The sequence below is a fragment of the Neolamprologus brichardi genome, chromosome 1, assembly GCF_056152115.1.
Source record: "Neolamprologus brichardi isolate AB-2024 chromosome 1, ASM5615211v1, whole genome shotgun sequence".
In the NCBI taxonomy this organism is placed as follows: domain Eukaryota; kingdom Metazoa; phylum Chordata; class Actinopteri; order Cichliformes; family Cichlidae; genus Neolamprologus; species Neolamprologus brichardi.
In genome coordinates, this window is record NC_142104.1 from 9748535 (window position 1) to 9770374 (window position 21840).

Here is a 21840-nt window from a genome sequence, read left to right on the forward strand (position 1 = left end):
ATTTGATGGCTTTGTAAAACATTATAAATGTTATGGTTTCTGTTGTGCGTTACGCCGTAAATAATTTTAGGGAGCAATTTTTTGTAATGCATTATTTGGAGAGCTTGCCGTGCTGGTCCAGGTGAGAGAAAAAGGCAGTATATTTTAAAAAGCTAGGGGCTAAAGCTGAATCACGCTGCAGATGTTTACCAGCAGTAATTTTTCTCTTTTGCTTGCCGCTTAACTTGCACAGTTAGGCAGAGTTTTATATCCACTTTATATGCACACATGGAACCCAGATTAATTATAAGTGTGAACTAAGCAGTAAACTGCTTAAAGACCATTTTTATTGCTCATTATGAAGCCATTTATTATCTCTTACATTAAATCACACTGGGTTTATGCATCATATTGTTTTGCATTTAAAGCTCCACACTACGTAAATAGGCTTATACTTTTATTATATTCAATTCTGTGCGGTTCTTACGCACAGATAGAGCGTGTGCGAAATGTGTGTCTGCGTGTATGGCTTCAGATTTATTTGTACGTTTCTGTCCGCGTGTCTGTGTGTGTGGGGGGGTGCAGTGTGGCCGCAGTGTGTGCGAAGGAAGTAAATGTGCAGCTGCACAGTAGTTTATCCTTCATTGACAGTCAATATGTGCTGTTACCTGGATAGTAGCAGCTGTTTCTCCTTATCGCACAACATAGAGTAGAGGCCTAATCCACACGTTCATAATTGCTTGGCGTTGTTTACCTGCAGCTGTATATAAGCTTGCTTGCTTTGCCCTATTTAAAATGGAGCTGTATAAAAAAGAAATTACTCAGAGATTATTGTTATTATTCATTTAAAGAGGAAATATATGGCTGATAATACATTTTACATCATGCAGCAGCTTGTGTTTGGAAATATAAAATGAAAAGAAGCAGGAAGACACACATGGAGAGAGTGAGGAAAAAGAGTGGGGAGAAATGTAGCGGTGGAAAGGTATTTTGCAATTCTCTTTGAAGTCCCTATTCAACAGGGTAAGCTGAATTTTCGGCAGTGCCTGATAGTGTTTCTGCGTAAATGCTTAAACCCCTTTAGAGAATTTTCATGGGCAGATACGCAGTGGCTTGAAGGGAGCGTTTATGTTACCTGGAGCCAATGCAGCCCGCAGCTTTGTACCTAAAGATGTACAGTAGTATTGAATGGAATCCCACAGAGGTTTGTCTACGACAGAATCTCGCTGCAGCATCGCTGTAAGCCGAAGCGGGGAAAAAAAGAGCTTTGAACAGGTTTAACCTTGTCAGTCTTTTGCTAGGCTCATACACTCGCATTTATATACATGAACACAGACACTGAAGGACAAAAAACACTAGGACAGACATTGATATACACACATACTTAAAAAATACGCCGGTGTCCATTTAGAAAAGTTTTAAAAAAGCTTTGTGGTGATATCCGAAATGGCGACTATTGCTACAGTTTTTTCATTTTTTATTCCTGAATATATTTCAAAGTTGCTATTATGTAATGCAATATTCAGATATTTTTAATGTTATGTAGAAGAATAAAAGTGGCAAACACACAGGTGTGGTAAAATGTCTGCATGGAGCTGCAATCTTGTTGTCAAAGTTCATAGTGTTGCACAACATATTAGTGTGTGACAGCAAACCAAATCTGAATGCAGCTCACTGTTTGATGAATTCCAGTTTAAACTGATTATGAGTCCTCATTTATATGCGTAATTATTTCCCCAAAATAGGATATAGATAGCTCATTGTAGAGGTGGGAAGAGGTGTTGCCTTTTCCTTCATAAAGCTGACCTGAGAAAACTTGCTTCAGGAATGTGGATGACTAAAATTGGAATTTATTACAAGGACTTGTACGTGACAACGTAGAAGCTGCACATGAAACAATGGCTTCTTTTTTTTTTTTTTTGTCATTGCACCGTTGACTGTCAGCAACAGTATTGTGCACGCCCCATCTTTACAATGCGGGGATGGAGAGTTTTATTGACAGCAGTTTGGATAATTTATTTTGTTTGTCTGCGAATTGTGGTGTTGACAGTGTTTTTACTGTATCAGTGGGCTCTGAAGGCGGCTTGTCTCGTCTTCTTAGAAAACAAATGAGCACTTTACAGAGACTGATCTGCCTTATCCGCTTAGCAGCTCCCTCAATCCCCACATTTATTTATTTACTTATTTATTTACTTTCTTATTCATTTACTTACCTCTGTATGGATTTGGTTTGATTTCTCTCCTTCTACTCATAGCCACCCCCTCCTCTTCCTCTCTTCATCCTTGGCCCTGATCAGCAAGATAAGCCTTCAGAGGAGGGGAGATAACATCCATTAAAGTGGTAAAGAGGAATTATGGGGCAGCCCAGATTAATCACTGCTCAGCTTAATCGCATTCAGTGCGGACGCTGGGGTTGGCTGCAGGGCCCAGCTTCATGTGTCATACCAACAGAGCGAGAGAGAGGGCGAGGGAGAGATGCAGCGAGGGACTGTGTATTTGTTGAAAAGTGCCTTGATGGGAAAGAAAGTTTAAAAAGATGAAAGGGAGACTTCAGAGCATCTCACTGAAACCCCCAATCTGTTATAGACATCACTACTAACTAGCACCTGACATCAAATTATTGCACTTTGATCCAGGTGTAATTGTTTACTCTTGCAGGTAATCATGTCAAAATGGTTTAGTAAAAGATATTGGCACAAACACAAGAAAACACTCTGATTTGTAAAAAGCAAAGAAAAAAAATTGTTCAATTTATGTAGTTTTAGGAAAATATTAATCTTTTTGAATATTGAATTTATGAAGACAGCTTGTACAATCTTCGCCGCACTCAGAAATAGCAGTATGCATATTGCAATGTGGCGCCGAGCTCTGTAAGCCGCACAGAACAAAAATAGAGTTCTCATACTCTGAACTTTGTGCACACACTTTTAATAAAATCATTTACATCTGAATCTAGATCCTCATCAGGTCATGTGGTTGATATCCTTATTATTGTTTATCTACACTTCAGCTCAAATTCATTTCACATTTATTTGCACAGTCTCTAATCAGAGTCTCAGGGGGCTTTATATCGCCCACACATTGTGAAACAATAAATGAAACCAATTAATGAAAATGAAATCGGCCCACCCCAACTATGGATCCTCAATGTGAACAATGAAAAAAAAAATCCCCTAAGACCCTAACTAAGGACAAAAATGGAATATATCGTCTTTAGGTTATGACATAGCAGTCTGTTATTTGTTATTATGACACACAAGCGGCGTCAAAAACTACGGAATTAAGCTGATCTACACTGTTCATGCAATAAATTTAAAAAGTTTCAGATAACAGTATTTTTTTTTCATCTCCAAAGCAAGCTTAAATGTAAAGGATCAGAGGTGGTGGAAATTTAATCCATGATCACTTCCTTTGTTTAAGTGTGCAACTACTACAGGAAAATAACAAGTATTTAATACCTTGGTACCTCGCTAATTCTTCAAAATCACTGGAGCATCCATCATGTTTGGAGCAGCAATCTGGGTTTTAAAATACACAGTCCTGTTTAAAAACAATATGTGTGGAGAGGGTGGAGAGAATGATATGATTCTGGTGGGAAGACGCTGTAAAATTGCCTGATTCGCTTGAAGAAACGCAAAGAAAAGGAGAAAAGATGGGAAAAGATTGTGGATGATAATTGTATAATTTTTTTTGGGGGGGGAGTGAAGATGGAGGTGGTTTAGGGAAGTGGAACAAGGGGGAAAAATAAGAAGGGTGGTTGTGACTTTTCCTGATGTCTGAGGAAGAAAGTTATAAAGGTAAACAGTGAAGTTGGTATCAGGATCTGTGAGTTAAAGTAAATCAGACAAATGAAAAGCTGATGCTGGAAACTGGAAAAGGCCACGTAAGTCCTGGGAACATTTTGGAAAGTGCTTTACTGTGCACCTTTCAAAACTGCCATGTTCAGTATGAAGAGGATATCCTAGTAGAGAAAAACTGAGATGTGTGTTTTTGTATTAAACAGCCTAAAAGTGTACTGGTGGTAACAGGTAGCTTTTTTTTAATGTGATTTAACTATCGATCCTGTTTTACATTCATTGGCCATCCTCTTAGGTAACACTAATCTTCCACCCTGCTACCCTCCCCTTGCAGATAGAGTGATCTGATGGGTGGTGTTAAATGGGTGAGATGTAGGACAGTGTAATTAAAGCTAGTCCTTTAGTGGGCCCTGCCTCGCTCTGCTGGGAGTGCCCGATATAGCACTCATTAATTCCTATTTGTGTGTAATGAGAGGGTCATGTTGGATGTAATAAATGGCTCTTTTATTTGGGTGAGAGCGGCAGGGTGGCATCTCCTCCCGGCTAACTGTCTCATAAACACCCTTTAGCCACTCTAATCAGCCTCCCTGGGTGAGGTGTAATCACACATACACATACACGCATAACACAATGGGAGGGAAGATATACTAAATATGTAAAAAAAAGAAAATTAAGCATGTTAGAATATTAGAAGTAATTTTTGCATATTCATTTTTCAAAACGAAAAATAACAGCGCAATTTAAACATTGTAGAAGTTTGGCAGTTTTAAAAGGACTTCTTTAGCTATAAATGACCATAGCAATAATAAAAAAAAAAAACACATATTAGATCCAGTTTGTATTTTTTTTTTCCCTTTTCACTGCTGCCAGTTGATGGCAATGCATTTGAAAGAACAGATTGTTTTAAAAAGTCCTCTGGGGCTGTTTTCAAATGCTGATCAAAAGGTTCAACACACAACATGTGCAATAATGGTTGGCCGCTGATCAGCGAGGGCCACTTTGTTGAAAGATTAAACCAAAAATACAACCCACAAGCAAACACAAATGTCATAAAAAAGAAGTTTGAACTTGACTGCCTTTTGATATCTGAATACAATGTAAAATAGATTTGCGATTCATGGCAATAATTAGGAACACGATAGGTGCATTTTTAATTCCCTTTACTTAATTAGATGATATCAGTGTAGTCCGCAGTTTTTAAGAGCATAGGTGCTTTATTGAACATAAATTGTTGAATGTAAAAGCTCCTACGGTGTCTTTGACTTCCCTGCCAGCTTGAAGTAGACAGAATCTTATAGAGTATGCAAGTCCATAATCTACTTATATGTCGCTGCTCTATGTGTTTGCCATTTTCGATTACTGTATAGCCATGTGGTATGTATAGAATTGTTTAAGGCATGTGCAGTACCACTCTTATGTATAAGAATGAAGCAGAATACAGACAGACAGGTTATTTACAGACAGTGATGCAAAAGTGAATTTATTGATTACCCATTACGTTGAAAAACAAAAAACAAAACTGGCATGTGTAAAACTAACTTTCCTTCATGGCTGATACTATACAGACCTAACACTTAAATTGTATTTTATGGCCTATAATTTTGTAGATCTTAATCTGTTCTACTTAAGATACAGTCATTGTTTCACTATACATCTACCAGTAATTCAAATTCGATGTCAGACTGGACATATAAGAAGCCCTGTTCAGTTTCAGGCAGATTCAGAAACTGAAGAATCACTAGTGTTCAGACTTCTCTTACTCAATCAAAACTTTGTTAGCAGAACATTTCAGCCCCTGCAGGCATATCCCCCCTCTCAGACAAAATTCTTCTATGTGAGCATGTTTAGATGGATGGAAATCCTTTTTATTGGTTTAGCATTTTTGAAGACTTGAAGTATGGTGCTGTGTGTAACGCTGTTACTTCAGGGCTTAGAAAGGCTGGCTTTGGCCCCAGTCAGCAAAAAGCTTTTTACTGGCAGGAGAGTGAGGTGCCGATCACAATCTGCTATCTAGCTAGAATCTAGACTCAGCTTTCATATACTGAAAGAGAGAAAGGGGGTTTCAACAGAACAGAAGGTGCTTGAGTGTCACGCTCATCGCAAATATCTCTGTCCAGCTCTGTCTTCATTGTCCTGAATTAGTCAAAGCGCCTCTCAAAGCTTTCTTGTGATGGATGGATTATGCGTTCTAGCCAGGCCGCTGTGCCGTTTTCACTAGTGCGTGTGTAGCCCCTGCCACAGTGTGCTGGAGAGCTCATTCAGACTAAGAACTATGTGGTTTAGCCATTAAAGCCAACTGGACGGACACTCCTTACCATGGGTCAAAGACAAAAGCCTTGCAAAAAAAACCCCCCCCGAAAAACAGGCCGGTGAATTTTTATGTGATATTTGTGGGCCCATTGGGCTACAACTTGACAACAGATTTGCTTTTCTTCTTGCCACCAAAAGAGATCACCACAAAAGCCCGAGAGTTCTGCTTCATTTGACCCTGTGCAAAGCATATGTCCTTCCATCCTGCTTGTATTCTGTCCATAAGATGGACTGCCGTGGGCCCATAGAAAGCATCCCTGCCCACTTGACTGTGTTACAATGCCTTCAAACAAAACCACTTGTCAGGGGTCTTCCCTTTTCGGGACTGTCTCTATTCCCACTCACCCTTTGTCACTTCAGACATGCTACTCTGATGTTTCAGACACATTTTTCTAATGTTTTACACTCCATATAATCTGCTGTGTGTAGCAAACCCCATTTTACTGGCTGCTATAATTGATGGTAGCTGCGACCTTGCAAAGGTCAATCTGGCAGAAAGGCCTAGGTTTCTGTCACCACGGAGATTGCGAGAACACACACACACAAAGCGGGAAATATCTGGTTTTATCAAAAAAATAAATCTTGCTAAGGTTTCAATTGAATGTTTTAGAGATCTCTGCATAGAAAATAAATTGCAGTAGTCATAATGTGTACTGTATAGAAAACAAAAGGTGCAATATATCAGTCTTTTTATTGTTATAGGTCTGCAAAAGGATTTCAAATAATTTATTGGGAGTAAATTTAAAGCCTTGAATCCGCCAGTGTGAATGTTTCAATTGTATAAACTGTTAACAGTTGCTCAGATGATTTAAAAAGACATAAATATACAAAATAAAGATTTCCTTAAATTATCTTGAGTGAACATTTTCATAAAGCATTTCTCATTTTATTCACTAGCAACCCCGATCAACAGTGTTGACACCTTTCATTCTTCTCTCTCACTCTCACACAAGTGCGTACACACACACACACACACACACACACACACACACACACACACACACACACACACACACACACACACCCTATCAACCAATCTTATGTAATGGAAACTGAGTAAATTTCATTTCAGGTATGCCTCAATTTTGAGCCATCTGTAATCGTGTGACGGTAGGCACAAAGCAAGGAAAAAAAAACATACACACACATACTAACGCACACACACAGTTTTTATGACTTTGAATGTGATGTCACAGGAAAGTGAATGTGGTCTGGGCTTATTTCTTCCTTGGCTAATATAATTTTTCCACCGGTGGAGAGTCCCCTCCAGTGCAAAGTAACTCGCCGGTAGCATGCAGCAAACATACACAGATCCCTTGTCCAGACTGGAGCGAGCCCTACCAGGATCACAGCTCCCCAGTTGTTTACATCTGAGACCAGAAACTATCCATTCCTGTGAGCAAGGTGCTCAATGCCTTTTTCCACCAGCGGTCAAAGTGATATTGGTTTCTTGTATTAGAGTAGGGAGGGAGATGAAAGCAGCTAAGGGTCTGTCATACTCTCATTGCTAGGGCCTATGAAATCAGGTGTCAGAGCAGCTGAACTTAAACTGTCACAAAAGTCCATGGAGTGTCTGGAGATGTGGAGAAAGGGGTTAAATCTTAAAACCTGATATATTTGCTAATGTGTTAACCATGCAACGGGAGTGCTACGCTGGATTTGGTGTGGGAAGGGGACAGTAAAAATTAAACAGCTGAGAGAAAAGGAAGTGTGTGGTTTTGTGTGTGTGCTTGTGTGAGCCGTTAATGTTAATGCATTTTTTAAAATAACTTGCGTCAAAGTGATGAGGCTTGCAAGAGAAACTGACAATAAAAAAAAAAGAAACACCTTTTTATGAACAAGGGAAGGGGACAATATCTGAAAGAAGACAAATGAGAGAGAACAGAAGAGAACACGTAACATACAGCCACGAGAAGGAGAAATGTTGGCATATAGCAACATTTATATTATGAATTTTGACTTTAAACTTTCTTGTTGTTGTGTGTGTCTGAAAAGGTAGATCTTTGTCCTTTATACAATATTAGTATGTTTCTCAAGTATAATCCCCCGGCACTATTATCAGTTGTAAGTCAGTCGTTTTCAGAATTCAAACTAGCAGACCTCTGACTCATTGTCCTGTTGAACAGAAACATTTAGCTTTGCAAAGGTTCCACCACTTTCTGTTAATTATCAACAAAAATATTAATTGTTTTCACCCAGCCATACTCTTCCTCTTATCAAATTTAGTGTTATTAATACCTATGGCCAATTTAGAATTGACAATAACCTAGCCTTATCTTGTACCCGGAGAGAACCCGGAATACCAACAGTAGGAACATGCAAACTCCACCAGCCAGGCGTTGGATTCAAACCCAGACCACACCGCCTTTATTTTTTCATTATTTTCCTAATTTTCACGCGGAGTATTCACATATGAGTCAATCAATAAAAAAGCCTTTGAAATGATAGAAATACTATTTAATAGAGACCGGATCTTGTTTAAAGTCCACAGTGATGGCTTAACAGTCACAACCAGTAGGATTACTAGTTATCTCCATTCTTGCCTTCATATGGGCACAGTGAGATGTTGGCAAACAGAAACACTGGGGAGTCTGCTGGCTTTTTGCTGGGCTGTTACACATGCTAGTGGCAAGGAGGTTGCCAGTATGACAGAGGTGCAGTTAGGCTGGGAGGCACTGTTGTGGCAAATTAACACCAGCCACCAGCCAAATTTCTGGAATGTTTAGTGTTACTTGTGAGTTTGTTTACCTCCTTCCTATTTTAGGTATCTAGTCATCATCTAGGTGGTGTTCTCGTCTAGAATTCACCTCTGTCTTTTAAACAAGTTAATAAGGGAGCTCTTTTTGGAATTGAAGCATTTGTGGCCTGCAGACATGAAAGGTTCCCTAAAAGAGAGTGCCAGTGAGCTTAAGAGTACTTGGAGTACCCGGAAAGTCCTGGGATAAAGTCAGCTAAGGCATTTTCATTGGGTGTTAAGAGTTTCTCAGACACTCTGGTGGTCAGCTAGTAGGTCTGGTTTATGGAGTGCAAACTTTCAGTTGTGCATGCATCTTTTTTTTAACCTTCTTGCCTTTCAGCTTCTTAGCTCTTATGCGACCACTCACAGCTCCTCTGTTGCATTATAAAGGATCTAAATCATATTGCTGTATGTGCAGCAACAATCTTCCCATTGTGTTATTCTATGTTGAATGAATGACATGCCCTTATGTGATAGACTAGACAGATGCTTGTTGGTGTTAAGATACAGTCCTGGCTCGAGGTGTTAGTGAGCTGCCCCAGGCTGCCCTCCAGCCAGCCTTCGCTTGGAACACTATCATCACTCTGGCTCTCCACTAACCAAAATATCACCTCAGCTTGGCTGCATGTTTGTTTATCTTCCCCACCTCTGCACAGGCCCGGAAATGTTTATGCCTAACTTTAGTAAAATAGACAGGGTTGAATATGGGGTCTGGGGACCAATGAAAAGAGTACCAAGGAACGTCTTGTCCTCTCATTCACCTTGTAATGTGGCCTGGGTCAGGGGGACATCTGTGGTCAGCGTCAGGCTGAGAGAGGTGTAGACTGAGGACAGCTACTGTCATCGAGGGGTAAATACAAGAAAAGAGGGGGCTGATTAGTCCTAACACAGACCCAGAGATAAAGGACTGTGATCTGGCTGAGTCTGACTGAGGTTGGGCTTGACCAGTAAACAACCAGCAGGGTGTCTAAATGGCCCGGGGATCAGCCTGGGGCTAAACCTGAAGGCCTCTCTCAGCACTGGGTCTTCTAAACACTAGATCATACATGCACACAGTTATCCATGCAAACAGATATTCACCGATTTTTGTGGGGAAGAGGCTTGCTAACACAGATTTAAATTATAAGAGGGACACCTCTACTCACAAAAATCTACACTTTACTCACAAAAATTTGTAGAGAACAAATAGAAGCTTTCGATACACACTCATAAATATATACACACCCCAACTAAAGCAGAGGTTGTTTAGGTAGTGTTTAGTGGAATTATTGAGTTGGGTGAAAAAAACAAAGATTCACTTGAGTAAAGTGTATGCAACATAATTTAGCATTTTGAAAATAATGTGGCTACGATAGGCTGGACTTGTCCAGGGTGTACCCTGCCTGTGGCCCTATGAAAGCTCCAACCCCTGGCAGTTGGAAGCAGATAAGGATGGATGGATGTGCAGTCTTTCCTTGTTATTCATTTTGATCCAAAGTCAGCTTTGGGAAGAGTTGAAGCAAGCTTAGAAGCACCTTAGAGCAAGTTTCAGATCAACTGTGAATCACTTCTCTTCAGCGTTGTGCTACACGGCCAGCATGGCAATGTGATGTCTACCAGCTGAGATGGTGATACAGTCTGAATACACTTTCTGGCACTTTCTTAGCCTGTCACTCATCCCAGGAGGACAGGGTTTGATCCAAACTGAAAGGCACAGTTTCCATAGGGAGTACAGCCGGCCCTGCCTCCTCCTGGTCACCTTAATCTTTGGTGTCTCCTCTGAGTCAGGTATAATCAGTCACACACCACCACATGTTTTGACACCTGTCCTGTGTGCTGTAGAGAAAGTAAGCATATTACTGCTCTCCTTTGGAAACACACACACACAGAGACAATCAAACGTATCTTCACATGAATTAAGACAGACAGGTGTATTGTCAGAAAGGGATTAAAAAACAGGGTGAGGGGAAGAAATGAAGGTTCCCTTACATAGTGGGTTTTTTGAAAAGAAGGTTGGATGACTGGGGAAGCGAGTGACTGTTAATGGGAAGAAATGAACGTGCTTGACTGGTGGATGTGACAGGAAGAGACTGTTCTTAACAAGGCGTCAGAGTCAGTCAGAGTTACAGATCCATCACTTCTCAGAGGCTTGGCAAAGGAGGGGGAGACATTTAAGGATATTCAGAGAGGGAGAGAGTCTGTGAAGGGTAGAGAAGAAGAGGGAGACGGTGAGGGGAAAGAGGGATTTGAGTGTGGCTGACAGCACTGCATTTAATTTGGGCTGCCAGATCCTTTTTCATTTGACTCCTTCTCAACCAGCTTAGAGGCTGCGGAGGACTTGGAGGCGAAGGTTTGCAGGGATGTCTCCGATTAGCACTGATGTGCCACGTCACACTTTAAGCCAGCCTGTAATTCATGTTCAACAGGGGGATACTCACACATTACACTGTGCTGTGCAGGACGTGATTAATTGACTCACACTCTAATATTGGGTGTAATTTGCCCATCCTCTGATGTGAAACTGACTTTATACTAGACTTACTGCATGCTGTCATCCTAGGGATGGTATAATTGAGTCTTGGCTCAGAGCTGTGCAATTTCTAAACTAAGGATAGAAGCACAAGCACGCCAGGATTCACTTCAGGTCTTTCTACCCAATTTTGCAGTTTTCTGTTTAGTATTTAGGGTAGAATTTAATAGAGTAAATCACTGTAGTGAGGTTTAAACAACCACTGTTATTTAAGGCACTTTTTAATGGTGCTTCTCTACTTGTCCACTTTCTACTGAAGTTTTCACATTTCTACTGAAGTTTCACATATTTCCATTCAGTTCTATTTTGAACCACCTATTTCCACTTCTGCTGCTGTTTTTTATCCAGACTATGCTTTTCCTGGCTGCAGTGGAGGAGGAAGACCAAGCAGAAGAAGGAAGGAGGGAGATGGCAGAGATCCTGCTGTCTGCTTTGACAGACAGACACCAGCAAAGGCAGACATGGAGAGACAGGTAACACAATATACCACCAACTTTGTTACTTCCATTGATCTTCAAAAAAACAAACATCTGTTGATATGTAGTCTATCAGTTATGAGTCCCTATTTAAAATGGAAGTGCCATCACACTCCAATAATAAAGTTTATTAATTTTCTAAACTGATTTGATCAAATATAAGTAATGCATGCATGTTGCTGTGATTTCCTCAAGATTACACAAACCAAGGCAGAAACCAAACATAATATCTCATTTCACCTCATTTCACTTGCAAACCCTGAGCTATTATTATAGCTCGTGTAGTGTTGTTGCGGTAGTAAAATGTGTCAATATCTAGTTCTCAGTTAAGAGATTTATTAACTGTGATCACATCATCAAACAAAATAAAAACGAGTTGCAAAAGGTGACACATCAGGCCTACATTGCTTCAATGTGCATTGATCATTCATTTTCAGTGAATCGGTGTGATTTCCAGAGATATGCAATGGCGTGGTTGGTGTTGGTTTAAGGTCCTCGGGCCTGGCAGTTATCACAGTTATCACAATGACACATGTGTCTTGGATAGGCCCAATCACTTCCTTCCCACCAGATAAAGAAGGAGAGCACAGGGGTTAGAACGTTGGTCATCCATTCAGATAAAGAAGGGCCTCACACATGCACCAGTGTTGTTTTAGCCATTTACTCTCTCCGTCAGCACATACACGGACACATACAAACACTACATATACACACAACCACTACATTCACATTTGCTATATTCTTTATTGTCTCTTTCAATAGTTTTGACCTCAGAGTTGCATGCGGACAAGAACCCATATGTTAGAATAGACATTTCACTAAACCTTAGAGAAAGCAAAGCGGCAGGAAGATAATTCAAAGGCTACAAATCCATTTTCTTTTGAAAACTTCATGTTAAACTCCTGTTGTGCTTACGCCCTCATATTTCTAAGGCACTCTATTCTTCTATTCTATGTTTTGCATTGTCCCCTCTAGTTGACCCTTAGATTTGTCCCATCCAGATGAGTCTTGTAAACAGGCTGTTTCCACACACCTTGCTTTGCTGTGTCAACGCCCAGTGCCTCACAACTCTGATGTAGGGCCTGCTCTGATAGTGCATTCCAGCGGCATGTGCTGAAAGCTAGAAACCATCTCGCCACCCCCAGCCTCAAGTGAACATCAGAACTGTCCCCTACCATCGCAGTTCTCCCGCACCACCCACAATGTGATGTTACCACCAGCTAACAATGTCTGACCCTACATTTTGCTCAGCCCACCCTAAGATGCTGACAACCAGCATCACTGGCTGGGACAGGAAATGCTAAGCCCTTGTCGGCAGAGCAGACAGACGTTTACTCTATCAGCAGTGAAAGACTGATTAGATTAGTTTTGGTGGAAGGCACATGTCCCACACAATATGTTTGAACTCCAGCTGCTCCTGATACCTCTTCTTCCCCTTACACACATTCTATGTCTATCCCTAAACTACACCACCCTCTCTTACAAAAAAGCCAGGGGTCATGCTGTCAAGTGGCTGTCAACAGATAGCATTTTCACAAAACTAAACACATAGCTATGCGCAATGTTAAGTGGGAAGTACTGGTACTGATAAGCAATTTGTTGAGGGTCAGGGATTGTTCGACTTTGTTGAGCATGAAAAAGTTTTAATTTCTTCATGCATACTACTAAGAGGCAAAGTCGTTATTTTGAATTAAAGAAGCACTTTATTACAGAAGCCGCAGAGTGAGGGAATTGTAGTGCACTCCAGTCAGATGTATTCAAACCATCATTTATTTTCATAAAAGCATTCACTAAAATAGGACTAAAATTAATTTGCTGATTCATTTTGTTGCTTTTTTATATTTAGCGTTCTAATTAGGTTTCCACACAATATTCAACAGGCAAGCTTTCATCATAACACTGCCTTTTGTTTCCATGGTTTCCATTCAGCACATAATACTTGCAAAAAATATAATGGAAAAAGGAACAAAAAAAAAAAAGAAGCATGATTGATGACTTTTGCTAGAGGCCCATAAACATAAACAAGCAGCGCTGATTGATTAAGTTTCTCACTGACTTTTGTTTCTAAAACACCAGTTAAAGTAGCATTCTTTGCTGTGGAACTTCGGCCTACCAGCTGCCATTGTCTGCCTGCGAGCCATTTTTAGTACAAGCAAGAAGGAAAGAAAGAGGAATTGGAGCCGGTGACCAGTGGTTCTTCACCATTGACTTATAGGCACTCAGAGTGAGTGATGCCTGCTCTCACCGTGCTAGTGGAAGCAGTCCATTCATTCACTCTGAGCCAACGAAGTTATGAGAGCTTTTTTATTCTTATGAGCTTTTCTGGTAACTGGGTTTTCCTGATGCACATGGTGAATTCTTTGATAGATGCTGCCCTCCATGTCCCTTTGGTAAATGCCCCGTGAGTACCCTGGAAATAGATGGATTATTATATGGGTGGGTGACTGTGCCGCAGCAGAGCAGTTCAGTATGCCACACAGGAAGTGCAGATTGAAGAGCAAGACGCAACCTCTAGGGAGCAGCTCCATTAGGATAGAAAATGGCACATCCCAGTGGCACCAAGAATGTTTTTGGTTTAACAAAGGTAATGAAGGATCCACACTGGAACTACATACACAGAAAATTCTTCAGCCTGCAGTCTTCTGCAGTATATTTAGAGAATTGTTTTGTTTTATCTTGCTGTCAATGCTCATTATGCATTTTTAGACGCTGTCTTCAGTCTGTGTGCTTACAGTGTGGCTACTGTTGAATATCCTGGATGAGGTGACCTCATGCTGACCTTGCAAAACCTAGAGGTCACTGCTCTGGGCATTAGAAAAAATAACAACAACAACAACAAAAAGCTTTGTCACAGCCAGCAAGCAAATACTGAAGGGAACAGCTGCGAGTTTTGTACTGACCATGCAAACTGCTGTAGGCTTTGTAAGGTCATTATATGATAATGAAAATCATTACAGAATTACATGGGGGTTTAGGACATGAGAGCAGTAGGGAGGGGAGGGGAGGGCCACATTGGGTTTGATAAATGGACTGTGAAGGTGCCCATCTGGCCCTCTCTATGGCTTTTTCTTCCTGCTCTTTTATCCATTCTTATCCTTTACTACCCCTCTTTCATTCCCCTTCTATGTTCTCCAGTGGGCCAATGTAAAAGCGAGAAGGCCTGAAGTGAAAGATTAACAGAGTGAAAACCTAACTCACCTCTGTGGAGTAGAAAAGAGGAGGGTAGACAGACGGAGGTGTTTATGATCCAAAGCAGGGTTTGTGCCTGACTTGGCAACCCTGTCGTCCCATCTCTGAGTGTGGGCCAGTAGGAGAGTAGGCAGTCATTGACCTTTGGCACTGGAAACAGTTGGACAGCTCAGGATGTGTGAACAGGGTGTAGTTTGAAGGCACTGGGGTGGTAATACATTACAAGGTTTAAAATAGGCCTCTTTATTTATGCTACAGTTGCGGTTCTCCTCGGATTATAGAATGGAGGACAACAAAGACTGAACAAATTTGTTACTGAATCCTTGAAACTGCTGCAAATTAGCAGCATTTTCGATTCATACCAAATGAGAATAAGCAATGATGGACATACACTTACACTGCAAAGATTGCTGTGATAATGGACTACATAAATAAATGCGTACAACTAGGTTTTCTCTCTTTTAAACAGTAGATTTTTTATGTTAAAGTTAGAAAATATCTAGTTTCTTGTATGTTTAGTAACATTCTTTATATTTAGTTTCTACCTTAGTTCAAAAATAAACTAATTCACAGTTTAAAAATAATTTTTGACAAGTGTCCTGTTGTAATTGTATTCTAGTGACCTCTTGAAAAGGAGCTTATAACACTGTACAGGTTGGGATGGATGTCATTATCATAGCTGTACAATCAGAATTTGTGGCGTGATACATCTGTTGTCCGTGTTTACTACTTTTCTCCAGTGTGCTGAAAGTTAGTGAGGTCTTTATCCTAAGACAAAGGAAACATCAGCTGACATGGCAAGCAGAGTTAAAAGGGCAGAGAAGGAGGTCCACGTGTTCACAGCTGCACTCATCACTCAGCTGTCCAGTTTGACCCATGACCCCGTAGGGTTGTCTCTCAGCCTCTATCGGCTTTATGTTTCCTGCCATTGTCATCCACTGTTGTCCTCACCTGGACAGGCCGCTTCGACACAAAAGGTCCAGTCTGTCATCAAACCCACGGGTCACTCAGGGCCAGCAGGGGCTAGAGAGCTGAAGTTGAAGCTGTGCCCAGCCAGGGATGACCCCAACAGTCTTGTCAGCTACCAGTTGCACCCCTGTAGAGATGCATAGTGACACAGAGAAAGGAGAGAGACCTTCCTCGGCTGGCACTTCATTCTCAGAGTGGTGACATTTCTTTTGTGTTGTCTCTGACAGACCCCGCCCTGATTCCCGTGCTGGGGCGAGAGAGGGAGCTCGGAGACAATGGAGGTCCCTCTGTACCAGATGGGAGTTGGAAAGATTGTCAGTATCGTGTCCATGATAAAGACAAACAGGTCTACTAAAAGTTTTAGAAGTGGTGGCACCACACTGGGATTGCTCATGACATAGATAACTCACTCAAGTGTTTTCAGACACAAGTTCCCATCCATCTATCAAATCTGCCATGTGTCCATGTGTTATTGTTCTAAAAAATTTGTCATTACATGACTTTTTCATTTGACTTCACAGCCACATGTCTGTGATGTGCATGATTTTGGAAAACAGAGATTGTAGGGTGCAGTGCAGAGAAGGTGGCATCAGATCTTAAATAAATAGGTTGTAATAAATAATTAGCGGTGCGGTGGTGATGTTTGTACTGGCATTAAACCAGTGGTCTGGTTTGGGGCAGGTCAGTCCGGGCATGTTGTCAACTGTGCCTGCGTGATGTAAGTTGCAACTCGAGGTGACAGGTTAATCAGATCTCCCAGACAACAGCCCCACATTTACATCTTCATCACTCTCACAACAGTGGTCCTGTTTTGCAAACAGAACAGACAGGGCTGGCCCAGTTTGTTTTCCTTGGCACGTGTTACAAGCCAGTAGTTTTGCTGGGTACATACTTGTATCTCCTTACCCTAAGGGTTTCTCTCCTGCAGTGGTGGGTAAACACCTGTGTGTGGTGGGCTGAACTCCCAACCCGCAGCCGTGTTCTGTACCTTTGTCTGTGTGCCTTTTTCTTTGCGCCACCTACTTTTGCCGTCATCTACATCGCTGTGTTTACTTTATTCTGGGCACTGAGGGAGAAAACAAATAAGGACATGTCATCTGCCTCTTTTATCGTCGGCCAGCCTGTAATTAGCGCAAGCGCAGTGGTTTGCCTAAGACTCTGTCATCTAATTTGTCTGTCTTTATCTAAAACATGTCTGTGTGGTCCCTTAGACCAGTTACGTTCGTGCAGCGAGATTGTCTGCGGCCTGGGTGTTTGTGAGGTGTGTGTTTGTGTGCGCTTGATTGTAAATTATGAGTTCTTCTCTCATGCACCCACCCCTTTTAAGCAATCAGTCAGTTATGCATGACATGTCCTGACCTCAGCAGAACCTCACAGCTGCTGTTTCCGTAGTAATCGTCCTCCCATCTTAGTTTGCTCCCAGGCTAGAAAGTACATCAGAGTATGCCTTATTCTTGCATGAATTTGTTTTGAACGAGATGACAGGTGATTGTATTTATTTACCTTCTACTTACGGCATAAACAAATTTTACCCATGTAAATATGCACTTATCTCTATGCTGCCTGTTTCTCATGCGAGTTAGTAATTAGTTGTTAAGGTACATGCTTTCACTCGTTCTGTGGTTTGCTGTGGGAACAGAAGGCTCACATCAGCAGCAGTCAGTATCGCACTCATACTCTCTTTTGTTAAATTCCTCTGCTTATCCTCGACTTGATTCACAAATGAAAACAGTATTTTCATAATTATGCCTTTCACAGTAAGAACTTGGCAAAGAAATGCGGCATAGAAAGCGGGAAAGAGAGAGTTGAAAATGTCATTAAAAGTCCCACAGCCATTTAAACACACTTGTTGCACAGACAGCTGCCCATTAAAAGCTGCCTTTTTAATATGGAAACAAGATTTGTGTTTGGAATAGACAGTGTGGTAAGGGGTGGGGTAGTTTTGGGCCTGTTTTACTGGTAGTCAGGAAAACCAGGACATTCTTTCTGGTCAAACCCAACATCCCATAGAGCTGATAGAGCATGATTGGGTGAGGATGTGTGGCATGCATGTGAAACAAACATTGAGAACATAACATTATGGGAAGATGGAAGTTGTGCTCACAGAAATCAGAGTTTTTGCTGTGTATCTGCTCTAAATCGAGTTTGTTTTTGAGTACTGTGAAGGTGCTTATTTGGCCCTGTGTACGAACCAGTTTTATTTAAATCAATACGTTAGTTGAAACTGTACCACTGGGAACCATGATAAAGAATAATGGGATGTGGAGGCCTCATTTAACACACAGACAATCTGTTTAACAGATGCTTCTAAGATTTCATTGTGTTTTGGATTTTGTTTATTACAGGCACTTTTTTTTTTGGGAGGTTAATTACTTTTGTGCTGCTGTTTAATGCTGGAGTCACAGAGCTAACTGCAGCAATGTATGCAGTATTTAAATACACACATATGTAGATTTTACATGTGTGCACACCACATGCTCCATCCTTTCCCTTTTTCCCTGATCCCATCTACCATAACCACCCCACCTGGGGAGCCCTCCAGCCCTCCCACTCCTTATACACACATCTTTCTCCCCTTCTCTGTTAATTATAACCTACACTGCTGGAACACTTCATTTCATAGCAAGCATATTGTCTCTTCAAGGCTGGCAGGCAGGTCATAAATTATCCTGAAGGTGAGGATGGAAGTTGGAGGAGATAGTTATGAAAATTTCATCTGTCTGCCGTAGCGGCCGCAGCTGCTCCTGTCACTAGCCGTGTGCTGGAGGAATTACACCGGGTCAGCTCGTGTGCGTGTATGTGTGTTGGTGTGTTCTTCAGTTTGTGCATATGCATAGGAACATTACCACGTGTGAGCAGTTACAACGTGCACATATATATATGGCACTAATGCATGCACGTCTTTGTCCCTGTGTTTGTGTGTGTGTTGCGTGGCAAATGTGTACAGCAGGTTGGCCAGGTAGGACCTGCCTGTCAGTGAGTGGAACATCTCTGGCGTTTCTGTCACCCCAGGGCCCCCAGCTTTGCCCCGAAGCAGGGAGGCTAGAAGGGGGGACAAGCTAGGAGGGCCGTCCCCAAGCTGTCTGTGTTCATTACTGCTACAAAGACGGGACGTGGCCGGCAGGTGGCCAGACCTTTAGTCCTTACCTACTGTGATCATCTGCTGCTCCACTTTTTTTGCATGTCTAGGTGGGTGGGTGTGCAAGCCACTATGCATGCTCGAATGAAAAGATTCAGAAGAAACCTGTAACTTGCGAATTCGATTAGAGATGTGCATTTTGTGTTTGACCTATGAAATTGTGTTTGTGTATCTGTGAAAGCACATGGCTAAATGCACGTGCTTGCGTATCTACACGTGTACATAAATCGTGCTTACATATCTACAAGTGTATATAAATCGTGCTTCTGGAAAATGGGAAGCTGTGCTGCTTTGACGCTTTCTTTACGCAGCATAGAGCGCCTCTCTCTCGACAGACAGCGTCTCAAAGTGGCAATTAGTAAGAAAAGAAAAGAAAAACACTGTACAATCCCCTCCATCCCCGCCTATGTCAATCTGCAGTTTCCTGCAAAAATTCTATTAGGGCCAAAGTCCATAGCTGTTAATTACAATTCTAACTAGCTTGCCTCCTGACGAATGGAAGGCTTCAGCAGTGATGTTGGATAAAAGGGATATCAGCGATTTCACTTCCCTGTACAAAGGCAGCTTCTGAAATGGGTCATCAATCCCATAGTGATAAATGTCTTGTGGAGTAATGGCTCTCTTATCAGCTGCGGATTACTGGAGATATTTGTAATTAGTGTAGCCACACAAGTCCCCAACAGATGTTTTTGAGGGGGCACAATATTAAAGCCTTGGTTTAGTGCTAAATGGGAACTTTCTGAAAATAATAGGGATAGTTAGAGCTATTGTATTGTGCCAGGCATAGGTGATTCTCAAGAACTGAGTCAGTGGGAATCTGTGTATGTGCTCTGCTGCACAAAGACATACATTACACACAAATGTGTGAAGCCACGTGTATACACATTCACGCACACACTCATGAGCTGTTAAGTACACAGCCTGGGGTCCATCCTTCAGATACTGTGCTCAGTAGTCACATGACTGTGGGAGCCACAGGGCTCCTCTTCTCCTCCTGTTCCTCCTCCTCCTCCTCCAGCCCTAGAGGTAGCCACTGCTACGCCAGGGGGAGTGAACGATTCACTTTTAACTTCCATTTCTCCTGTTTTGGGTCGAGATTCACTCGCTGCCCTGAAGTTTTTTTTCTTCTTCCTCCTCTTCCAGCTCTCATGAAATCACAATGTGATGTATTCAGCCTGAGGTGTAGCTCTATTCACAATGCAGTTTGACACTACCAAGCCTTGCTCCCTTCTGTTTTCACAATGTATGTGTACAGATGGCCTACTGACAAGTCTGTACCACTAATAAAATTGTCCTCGCTGTAGTTGACAGATACTCTAGAAAGCCTTTTAATATACACTTGAAAGTAAGGACTCCTGTATTTTGTAGATATGTCTCCTCCTTATGTCTGTATATTAAAATATAGACATTATAGAGAGCCCGTACAAGTACAGCAACCGTTCAGGCCTGTTTTCTGTTGCCAAAATATATCCTTATGAACCCAGCCACAGCCCTATACACACACATATACAGCCTGCACGCCACTGACAGACGTGTAAGCAGATGCAGCCAGAACTGGTAATGGCAGGTGATTATAAGTGGCACACGTGCCAAACTAATTAAACCCCTGGGTTGACAGCAGCATTTGGTAGCACTAGCATTCTGGCATGCTGGCATTAGAATAATTGTAGCAGCAGCACATTTCACCTGCGAGACTGCAGCTAACAGCATCATTTATTTTACAGCAGCCTGCACCGGATGTTTCAACAGAGGCTCGAGTTTCCCTGCTTTACGTTTGACATGTATGGCAACCCCTGCTGCAGATGGGACAGCTTTTCTTAATGCTAGTTGGAGCATATTTGCTCAAGGGTATATGGTATTTATATTTTACATAGTCTTTAAGTGCAAAACAGAAATGAATGAGCAAGTACATCAACACATATTAGAGATGGTATGAATGAAATCAAACTTGGCCCTTAACTACAGCATCTATGGCCTGTCACATATTTTTTACTTCTTTTTTTTTTTACCATATGCATTTATTTGGAATAGGCAGCACACATTTATTTCTGTTCAAACAACCTAAATGTATAACTGTGCACAGATGAGGGCTACACTTACTTGTTTTTTAGGTTTCAAACAGAGAACAGAGTGAAATATAGGCATATATAGGCAAGCTATATCTGTGGATCAAAACTGTTAATGGCACTCGTGCTAAACACACCCTCATGTACCACAATGCTGAACTGACGTCACACCATTTAACCATAAGGCCATCCTTCTTATAAGGAAACACAAGGTCCATAACAGAAAAATTACTTCTCCTCAGTTTTCAGTTTTTCTTATGAGTTAAGCAAGAGCCCAGCACATGTTTTTACATGGAAGAAAAAATACTCAATTCAAAAAATCTGTGTTAAATTACGGCAATCTTTATTAAATGCTTCAGAGCCCTGACTCTCAGTGGTACCTGTAACAAAAAGATGTCAGACATACATGTATTAATTTGGTTATCAAAGGAGTTGTAAGGGGTAAAAGATGTCAAATGAAAAAGTTTTCAAATATCAAACTAAGAAATATAGAAGTGATTTGAAAGATGGCAAATTTGTCCAGTCAGGCAGGCTGACCTACCTCTGCATGTCTCCCATTCAAGACGCACTACAGCAGGCAGGCAGGAAGGAGACAAGGACAGGAGGATGAATGTCTTAGATTGTTGGGTTCTCAGGTCATCACTTCTCCAGCTGGAGGGCTGGAGCTGT

At 41.5% G+C, this 21840-nt stretch overlaps 1 protein-coding gene across 2 annotated transcripts in view; it reads left to right on the forward strand.

The window, feature by feature from the left end:
* Positions 1–21840, forward strand: part of fto (FTO alpha-ketoglutarate dependent dioxygenase) — a 114033-nt gene that overhangs the window by 40805 nt on the left and 51388 nt on the right. For both annotated transcript variants that reach the window (XM_087849587.1, XM_006779790.3), the window contains exon 8: positions 11681–11805. In XM_087849587.1, coding sequence (XP_087705713.1) covers positions 11681–11805 — 125 coding nt within the window. The remainder of the gene's footprint in view (positions 1–11680; positions 11806–21840) is intronic.